This window comes from Taurulus bubalis (assembly GCF_910589615.1).
Source record: "Taurulus bubalis genome assembly, chromosome: 8".
Classification (NCBI taxonomy): domain Eukaryota; kingdom Metazoa; phylum Chordata; class Actinopteri; order Perciformes; family Cottidae; genus Taurulus; species Taurulus bubalis.
This window is the reverse complement of record NC_136596.1, coordinates 13,049,050-13,060,153: the sequence shown is the minus strand read 5'-3', so window position 1 is coordinate 13,060,153 and position 11,104 is coordinate 13,049,050. Positions and strand designations below refer to the sequence as shown.

Genomic DNA, 11,104 nt, shown 5'->3' with positions numbered 1-11,104 from the left:
CAGATAACAAATATGGCCCTATCAAATTGCGACATTGCAACAACGTGCTACATGCAGTTCTGCTCCCGTCCTCCTGTCCCTCATCGCTGCCAGTCAGCAGATGAAGATGTGAGCAATATGGCACACAAGCAACACGTCTGATGATGAAAAAGGGGCACAAACAGGCAAATGTAATAATTGTCACACCGAAACCCCATTTTCTTCTTAACGCCATCCGATGTATCACATGTTACCCCCTGTATGTGTGAGTGTAACGCTGTAATGAGAGTGAGGGTAGATCCAGGTCCACGTCTGGGCTTCCGGTGCCATTTTTGGAGAACATGGAGACAAAACGCACAGAGAGACGACCAATGCAAGAATAGAACTCCATGTAACCCAACTAACACGTTGAGGACTTATCGATGTACTCATTACATTCTGAATGTATCAGGCAAGCCAAGGCCACATCTCTTTCTCTCTCTCTCTCTATCTCTCTCTCTCTCACACACACACACACACACACACACACACACACACACACACACACACACACACGCGTGCGCGCGCGTGCCTTCCATCTCACACGTTTCCCCTCTCATTTGTCTCTGCACCGGCTCCACAGTCTCTCTCTCTCTTTCTTTCTCTCCCTCCCTCTCCGTCCTCCTCTCTATTCCCACACAATGCATCACCCTCGGTGTTCCTATCGACTGGCTTACATGCTGTAAAATACATTTTCCAGATTGATCACGCATATCACAGCAGCTTTGCAGCGGGGCCTAACCCTTTTGCCAAATGACGCCCACATCAATATTGAGGCATGCACTATCAAGGCAGAGTTTTTATGAACGGGGGAGAGGGGGATATTGTTTGTTTTGTGAAGAATCACCTTGATTAAGCCACGCGAGGTAGGATAGAGGTGGCTGTATGTGGTGCGCAGGCTTTCCTTACTGTCTGGGAAAAATATTAAACATTAATACTTTCACAGGCTGGCAGAGTGCTCACTCGTTCCTCGTGTATAGCCTGCCCTCCTTTGTGTTAGCACTGTCAGTAATCTCTGTGAGTCTGGTAAAATGTCAGATATGCGCCCATTGTTTCATTACCACACTTTGTTCACCGCGTTTTGGGTGTATTAGGTGTAACAGAGAGAGGCAAACAGTGTATTCAGAATCGTGTTTCAAGGCAATGCAGAACAGTGACTCGGTCACTGTCGACTGCACCTGCGTTGAGGAGCGCACAGAGACAACAGATTCCCTCTGATGATATAGAATAAGAAGGAGAATCTTGATATTTGCTTGCAGGAAAATGCTTGAGAATGAGACATTGTTGCCTATTTCTTTTTTAATAGTACAGTCACCATCACACAACTTCATCAACCGACCCTTCTGCAAAAAGCTGCATCATGGAGTAAGCAAATTGAAGGCAACAACCAATAAAATTCAAGAAACAATGAAAATATTCAAGACGAAACAAACAAAATGTATTTGAAATGATATATTAAAAGTGCTTTTTGATTTTCATGTCTCTCCTTTGACTGATGATCGACTCCATACGCACTCAAGGTCCGGGGAAGGGCGCCCCAGACGTCCTCCCAGTAAAAATGTCCTGGAGGTCAGTTTGCTGCTGTTGCAGGTCCATCGTATCAATTGGGGAAAAAGTTCAACCATCAGTGGGGATATTGTCATAGCGATTAGACTGTTTCTTATTTGTCTAAATTTCTTTATTTTTCTGTTTTTAAATTCTCACTTCAATTTTAATTCTTGGAGAACATAGCTTCGACAACATATATCGCACTCATTATAAGAAGCAAAAGGTTATATCAAAAAATTATTAGTATAGAATCACAGAAACCCTGGTTTAGAACCAGAAAAAATACAAAACAGAGAGGTACATAGACACAGGACATTTCTTATAATTGCTTGGAAACAGTATTTTCCCGCTAAGTCTTGATTCTTTTTTTTTCTTACTGCGCATATGATGTTTTTCATTTTATTTGTATTTTTTACAAAAAAGGAAAATAAAGACTAGTATTTTACAAAATGAAGAGTATTGTTCTTGACGATGAGTGGGGATTTACACAGGTGTAAAGTCCAGTTCCAATATTTTTCTGTACATAATGTATTCCATCTCAGTCCCAGAAGACAGAAAAAAAGTAATGTCTTCCAACTTTCTCAGAAAAGGTCCTATATATAGTCTTCTTGGAGGAGGATGGGGTGATGGGTGCTGCATTTTGGTCCTTTTTCCCCTCTCTTTTTCCCACTTTCTTTTTAGGATCATTGGATGGACATGTAAGGCCAGTTGAAGCTGCTCCCGGATAATAGCATATCCCGGATGAGGGTTTCAATAGGAGTTTTACCTACCAAGCGGACGAAGAACAGCTGCTCGATTACCGACGATGAGACGGTGCGCAGAGAGGGCAGCCGCAGCAGGAGCTTCCCAAAGCGGCTGGGCTGGTTCGGGTACTGGCTCCTTACGTACTCCTCCAGGGCGCACTGAGATTTCTCCTGCAGGCTCTCGATGTGAGCAGCGTCCGACAGGCCGCAAGCATCTGAGAAACACATCAAAAACACTGTGGTCAGACTCGACAAGTCTCTGAAACCCCAAGGTACGATATGTTATGGGAAAGTTTGGCTAAAAATATATTATTATTGTATTATATTTTAAAACATATCAGACTCCAGGTTTTAAAAGAATCAGTGGTAAATAAATATTAAACGTGTTCATCATGTATAATTTGTAATAAAAGCTGCAGCATTCAAATGACTCTGCTGACAATTTCACCTAATATTGTATTTTCTAAATATGAACACAAAAGCACATGGCTCAATTTTAGCCTCACTTGGGCACACCTTGCCATGCCCGATTTTAATTCCTGCAGAAGCACCCTGTTATCATGTAACATCGGCCTTTACGTATTATTGACAAAGTGGAATGAACAAACAGTGCCCAAACATGCTACATCACACTGAGCGAGTGGGACTGTCATGCAGAATAAACAAGGAGCTTGCTGCTGGAGCACAAGGCAGTGGAGGGTATCTCTGCCTGCTCTAACAACAATCAACAAGAATATAAAGTTAAATGTCATGAAAACAGTGTTGTTAACGTGTAGAGGAAGAATTGATGGGGCAATGGAGCAAAGGCGAAAGGTAGGGTAAAGGCCTAAAGGCCGATGCTCTTGATGTCTGAACTCTGGGGATTCAAGTATAAGGAAACATAAACGGCACTGATGAATCTGAAATTACACCGGATGTAATGTGACCTAATTACTCTGCAGTAAGCTGTTAAGTCATTTCGACGCTCTTCTCTCCATAGACCACTTTTGCCCTGTTTTTCAATGGAGCCTATAGGACAGGCCGCTGGAAGCAATCACATTTATTAGAGGAGATGAAGTCAATAGTCACGCAGAAGCGACATAAAATGTCAGAAAATGTGCAACACGCAGGCGAGACGTGTGATTGTGTGCACACTGGTGGTTTATGCAGCCTGGTGCAGCCACGCTCCACTATAGACAAAGCACACAAGGCTTGTTAGTGTCGTATATGTCCTATTATAAAAATACGTTGTTTTTACACAACCCAAGCATGCGTGTTCTATAAACTACTGTAAACGCGAGCAGCATAACCGCTGGCATATATGGCCCCATGGAGTCTAGGCTGTCCTCAAAAGATTCGGTATTGAGCCGTGCTTTTGTAGAGACTGCACAAGGAAGACAGCTTTAGTTTTCAAGCACTAATACATTAAACACCAGACAGAGGCTTTTAAGCCTATTCGTGATTCCTCAGTGCTATAACTCACTATGGCCAGACACAATAACCTTATGAACCCCGGGGCAACGCGGAGATCGTGGGGTGATTTACTGTGACCTTATTCCGGCCGGTCAGAGCCCCATGTATGCAAATCCCTTTGGATTAAAGCTGAGTGTCCCTTTTAAAAATCTACAGCAATCACTACGGTTGGAATTAATTACATTTTGAAATTTCAGATAAAATAGCCGACAATAATACTTGAGTTTTGCATTGCTGCGATATAGGGAGTTCGAAGCTGCATTTATGCGTCAAGGGAAAGCTGGTCAAAGACACCCCATAGCTCTCCATTAGGCCTGCCTGCAGCCCTGCACCCCGCAACCCCAGTTACTGAGACATGAGAGCAGATAGCTTCCAGATTCGCAAACGACTATTTATGTGGTGGTTTAGCAAAGGCACACTGCAGCATGGATGAGAACTTAATGTAAGACAATGATCCAGACCTGAATAGTATAGCCTGACCACCATTATGTATGCATCAAATACTGACAAGTCTGGTGTTATTAAAGGCAAACAATCCATGCTGGTCTTGGCAACGTGCCACGTGACTTGTTATAGCTAACACCAGTTGTTGCCATGAACCTAACACAATTATCTGCTAGAAAATGTGGAGGTTGTTATAAAGTTTCTCTTGGTAATCTGGGGTGAATTACTGACGCAGGGCAATATGTGCCAACATGTAATATGGCCAAATATGTGCACACGGTAAAGTGAATCAAACAGGATGTCACATTACTTAAGTACGGCAAATGAGGCAAAGTAGGTATTTATTTGAGTTAAAACATATATTGACCTAACAGCATGCCTTGGAATTGTTGCGTGTCAAAGAGTTGCCAAACCCCAAAACTGAAAAGTACTTATTGTGGCTCCTGAGACTAAAAATATAGATAAATAGAATGTTCTCTAACTGAAGGAAAACTATGGTAATGCCACATTCGCAAAAACATTTTAGATAATTTAGATATTGACCATGCACTGGCTTATTATTACGTTATACACACTACATAACGTTTAATATATGACGTTGGATTATGTATAAATTATTTAATAATAATAATAAAAAAATGTAAATGGAATGCACGTATGTAGTACATCAATGTGACGTTTGGTGAATCAAAAAATATAATTATTGAAATGTGCTCGAAGACGAGTGTAACCACTCAATATACAATTTAGTTGTGACGCTTTCTAGGGATATTGAAAGTGGTAATAATTTCAATATAACTCCAAATCTGAAAACTACAGTAAAACGGAATATTTTATCACGAACGTGTCAAATTATAAGATATGTATAACCATAATACCAATTTTTTTTTAATGTGCCAAATGTGAGACAATGAAGTCAGAAGTTTGAGTTTAGTCGTGAAGTAGTTTGGGGCCTGACTTTCCTATTCCTTCTAATCACAACAAGCCTCCCTCGGTATAACGGTCCTAATGGCACCACGCGTAACCAACTAACTCCAAAATAGCATCTAAATTACGCACCGAGAGTAAACGAGGACCTTTAAGACCTTGCCTCAGACAGCCATCAATTAAGCTATCAACAATGTGGGTTACTTTTGGAAATTTTCTGCTAGTGTCTTTTCAACACGTGTGGAACAAAAGAAACCTCCTTAATAACTTAAAAAACTAATAGGTCAGCGAACATAAATCTATAAACCACCTAAACAGCAGTGCTGTACGAGTCGTACAGCAGCGATGCACTGACATATGAGTCAACTTCCATCAGCTTTTTTGATCTCAGTCTGCTAAGGATTATTTCCTGCCCCCAAGACATGTGTTTGTGCACGCAAAACAAGGATAAAAGCATGCACCAACACGCATAAATGCATCAGCTGTCATATATCATTCTGCGATAGACTATTTCATCTTTACGCTCGATTATTTGACACCTGTTCCAAAATTTATGGACGCGAACCTACAGCCTCGCTCTCGGCTCAGACGTGATCACGAAAGTTTAAACTCAACAATTATAAAATATTTACATGTACGAGATGGTCAATTATATCCGATTTAAGGCGCATTTAACTGAGTGTGGCTGTAAACAACTTGATGCGCTCACTCAATCTGGATTTGTTTACACGTCTTATGCTGCGGCTACAACTGACATGGGAATGCATGTAAGTAGATATGTAGCAAGATGTTTACAATATATATATATATATATATATATATATATATATATGTATATATATATATATATATATATATATATATATCCCATCGGTAACGCAAACATGTCGTTAACTCAGATTTGTGACCAGCCTATACTTATTGGACGCCACGGTGTTTGGTCCTGCGAGCCTCGCTCCCAGTGACCCCAGTAACATTACTTCAACTAGGCCTCATTTGACTACAGACGTGTTCCTATGTGACATGTCGGACACCCACCTGATGTGAAAAGCACGATGGCCTTGAGGCAGCTGTACTCTGCCGAGTCTACGTGCAGGGTCTTTAGCTTCTCCACTTGTTCCTGGAAGATCCGGATGTGATCCATGAAAGCCACAACACGGTCTGCGGACATCGGGGAGGCGTGGAGGCCCGCAGCGGCGAGCAGAGGGGCCACATGCAGAGGCATGGAGCACTGGGCCGCGTTAAGCACAAACAACTCGCTCCACGTCAGCCTGAGAAGGGACACCTGGTCGGTGATCTGCAGGTCTGGAAAGAAAGGGATGTTTCTCGCCCACTCCACGGCGCTGAAGAGCAAACGAGCCGCCAGCTCGCAGATGTTCTCGATGCCCATGATATTGTTGGGCTGCATGCACTGGCTCCCGTACCGGGACGTCGGGTAAGGCTCGGCCCGCAGCAACAACGAGATGTATCCGGACAGATAGCAGTGGCCGTTCAGAGGGTCCCCGTTCGTCAGCGCGTACTGGCCTGGGTTGGGCTGAGTTGGCGGCATTCGTCCTCGCTGAACCGCTAACAAAAAGAAAGAGAAAAAAGAGGAAATGTGCATCCAGGACTGATAAACATCGTTCATGAGTAGTAAAGCCGTAAAGCAAGATCCATCTAGTGGGGTTCTCTTCAGTAAAACGGCATGCCTTGAAATCTAAATTCAGCACGCTTTTCAGAACATTTGGACTAGTGAACATTTTGACGAAAGTAAATTATTATGTCGACAGCATAAACATCTCATCAAAACAGATGTGCTGTGTCCCTCATCCTGCACACTGTTTGCATTTGTATTTAGGGTTGCACGCTACATGGATTGTATGCAAAATGAAAATACAATCACATTTATACAGCAAACACACATTTTCTGTTACAAATTCATTATCGTGGGTATATCGAGGCGTAATTGTATATTGTATGCAGCAGCCTACTTATATTACTTTACCATTTTATTTACGTGTGGTTTTGTTTATATTAACAAGTATTCATTGTGGCCAAACATATTACAAATATGATTGATAATTACTGTTTTATACAATCACATTTACACATTTTACCCACATCAAAAGGTCAGCTGGGAATAAAAGGAATTCAGCTATTGTTTAATATTAAAAAATAAAATATTAATGTAACTCAGGGCACATTATATCGGCTTGCACTTTGTTTCACAAAGAGCAGATTTTCAAGAAGGGATGTTTGCATGAATTGTAATAAAACACTTGACATAGAAAGTAAAGTTACACGGCCTGTAATACACCGAGCAAAACAATGAGCCATGAACAACTTAAGCGGCATTATTCAGTGTGTCTGAGCTGTCTAGTCAGCATAAGGAGCTAGAGCGAGACGTGGGTTTGTAGTGTGTTCATTTTACATTCACACACACACACAGATTACAAACCCGTCTGTACAATTATTAAATTAGTAACATGCATTTACTTATAGAAGGGACTATTCTTATTTCCCACTGTACACACACACACACACACACACACACACACACACACACACACACACACACACACACACACACACACACACACACACACAGAGACAGACAGACAGACACACACACACACACACACACACACACACACACACACACACACACAACATGCTCAAAAACCTATACGTAAAAAGAGCCTGCTGGACTGAATGCCTTTGCTTGATAATACTATAATTTACACTGTAAGAAAACCAAAATAAGAGGATCAGCTAGACGAGCCGCTTTGTTCAGGCGACATGTATTCACGAGCAGAACTGCTGTGGCTGCACTGGCCTTTGCCTTTTTTTACAGGCAGAAAGACTAACCATTCATGCAAACATCCCTGAAAAACATGGATGGAGACTGCAGTATGCTCAGCCGTATGCTTTTGACCTTAATGCAACATGGCAGCCCTGTTCGTCTGCTACTAGAATGCGTAATCATGAGTGGCTTTAAAAATATATTCACCTTCCCGCCGCATTCCCACTTTTAAACATTTCTTCAGCCGGCAGTATTGGCACTGGTTTCGGTGGTGCTGGTCAATGGGACAGTTCCTATTGGCACGACATGAGTATGTTAAGTTCCTCCGTACACTCCTCTTGAAGAAACTTTTGCATCCCTCGCAGGTGAACTGGCCGTAGTGTTTGCCGCTTGATTTGTCTCCGCAAACCACACATTCAATATGCTGCGGTCCAGAATTCTGACTGCCCTTCTCCCCGGCAGTCCCCGGTGTGGACGGGGGTCCCGGCTGGGTGGGAGTCTGCGGAGTGTGCGGCGCCGCTGACGCCGTCTGCTGCTGCTCCCTCGTCGGCTGCGCTGCTGGGTTGGGGCCGCTCGGAGGTCCTCCGGCCACGTCTTCCTGCGGATCTCTCCAGACGCTAACTACCATTGCCATATCTCGGCCCCTGAAAGTGCTATAAAGCGAAATGATCGCCGGTGTTTACGGAGCGTAGAAGGGGGGAAAAATGAGATCTCAAAAGACTGGGCAGTGCAAAGTCAAATCGGAGCTCACAATCTCATATGGGGTAAGAAGGAGAGTAGAACGCGATCAATACATTCAAAATACAGGAGGATTGAACCGACAGCCGATCAGGATATGCAAGTATCGGGAGGCCAGTTCCAAGGTAAATTGCAGTCAGCCATTCAGGAATCCCTGATCTTGGAGGAAAAGCGGAGTCCAGTCGTAACAAATTGCAGTTTGTTATAAAATAGCCACAAAGGGAAGGCAGGAGCGAGTAAAAAACCTTTTGCTGGAAAGACGCGATCCAAAGTGCTGCGGAGATAAATTCCTTTCTCTTTTCTTCCCCTTGCTCCTTTACACTCCCGTCTTCGTCGTTTAGGAGTGGAGGAAAAACTGAAGTGCCGGATTTTTACATCTATATTCTTAAATAAGCCTCATCATCTCGCCCAGCAGCGAAAGAAAACCGCGTCGCCGAACGAAGTGCCCATGTATAGTTTCACCTCTCTCCAGCAGGAGGAATGGAGATACGAAGAGAAAAGATAAAAAAGAAGACCAACAGCAACAACTAATAGAATATGCAAGAAGAAGGAGAGACCCAAAAATGAATGCGCTTAAACGAGAGGACCAGCAGAGCAATGTTTCCGAAACGGGGGATCTGCGCGAATGTCTGTATATAGTGAACTTTGACACTACTATTGAAACTGACACGTTTCTATGGAGATCGCTGCGCCTTATATGGTGCTCATGTCAAGGAGCCAAGAGAGGGGCTGCTGGAGACTGATAATCAAAGGCGACTGACTGGCCAGAGCCCCGCATAGAGGAGGAGGAGAGGAGGAGAGGAGGAGAGGGGGGAGATAGAGAGAGAGAGAGAAAATGGGAGGCTAAGGTTATAGCCAAGCCCTCTCTTCCTCTCCATTGGTTAGAGTCCCCCTCCGTTCATTCACTGCAAAAAATGTCAACCTCGATAAGTCATCGGGTACCGTGTTCAAAATCTTGAAATGTTATTTCTTCTAAAAACACAGTAGGAAAAAAAGCAAGTGCAAATTATATGCATTCGCTTGTTTCCGCAATCAGTGCGTTTCGTTTGGAGCCTATTTAGGCGCCAATACAATGAAATAAAGCATAGTAAGCAGGGAGATTTCCTTTAGAAATGAACAATCGATTTATTAACATTTACAGTGATGGATCGATTGGCATTGGAAACAAGTGGGAGCATCTCGCCCCGACGGATGATTCAGTCTCCTGTTTTGGTAAACGCACGATGTTCAGACTCAATACTGAACTGAGTGATGTCTGGGGATGATATCTTTTGCAGTGTTGCAATCTACGGCTGGAGGGGCTGGGGGCTCTGACAGGCACAATTTACATTGAGCTCGCCCCGCGCTGCTATTTACTTTGAAACCTGATTAGTATGGGCCGTCTATTGTCACCAAAAAGAGGAAGAAACCCTGAATAGAATAGCAGAAAAAGCGGGGTAAAGGCAAAGGGGGACAAAGCTTTTACGCACGACAAATAGTGCAAAAACTGGGCGCAGTGGCGAAAAGGGGACTCTGGCTCAGAAATTCCCCAAAGTTTCAAAATGGTTTGTCTTAGACTCGTATCTTTATTATAAAATAAACGGATGTCATTATTGTGTTGAAGCAAATGTAAATGTCCACACGTTGTGTCCTCTTTGGCATGCGCATTGCGGTACATCCCCGTCTATAAGCGGCACAGTCTTGCTGATTAAAACTTACAATTTAGTTAAAACTAGCGTATAAAGGTTATAAAAATGCCAATGGGGAGAATGATGCAGAAAAGACAGTCTGTTATACAAACGGGACGTCGTGCCAGCGGCCGAAAATCTCTAAAATTAGACGGCGTAATAAGCAATATTCAATAATTACCGAGGTCCTATAGTCTCTACAATCACTGAGCTGGTGTCATATTATGTCTTAATAATGACAGTAATTCAAAATCATGTGAAGTTGCTTGGAATTTGCATGGGGATTTCGGCTTTTAGTACCAGGGTTTCTGCAGGCTTACTACCTCTCCAACTCAAAAATGTCTGGATCGCGCTGCCATCTAGCGTACATTGTACAATTACAACCTCATATTAATGCATGCACAAATCATCAAACATGAATTTTTAAAACCTAAAAGTTGATTTTAGAAATAAAATAAGCCACAATTCTGCGTACCGTTTTCTCAAGTCTTTTTTTACTTTCTCAAAAAAACATCTTTTTGATGTTACGGTTTGTATAACGGGGGGAAACTTTCAAAGAACAATCATGGATATAGATTTTTTTTTTAAACAAAAATATTGTTCGTCCCAAAAATGTACAAGCCATTTGATTGCATGGGATTTAGCTGGAACATAAAGTCAAATGGATGTGCGTTAATCATCTCCAAAAACAAGGCAATACACCATGTTGAAAAATACTAATCATTCATAATACATTAACTTATTATTTAATACAAATACACAAGGTTTTTTGTCTACAAAGCTTC

At 42.5% G+C, this 11,104-nt stretch overlaps 1 protein-coding gene across 1 annotated transcript; it reads right to left on the bottom strand.

Moving 5' to 3' along the window:
• Nucleotides 1-1,344: 1,344 nt before the first annotated feature.
• On the bottom strand, nt 1,345-8,548 carry nr2f1a (nuclear receptor subfamily 2, group F, member 1a; the record flags this gene model as incomplete). Its single annotated transcript, XM_079221684.1, has 3 exons — nt 1,345-2,524; nt 6,171-6,698; nt 8,122-8,548. The coding sequence occupies 3 exons, from the start codon at nt 8,546-8,548 to the stop codon at nt 2,250-2,252; spliced, it is 1,230 nt and encodes a 409-aa protein (XP_079077810.1). The 3' UTR covers nt 1,345-2,249.
• Nucleotides 8,549-11,104: the final 2,556 nt, after the last annotated feature.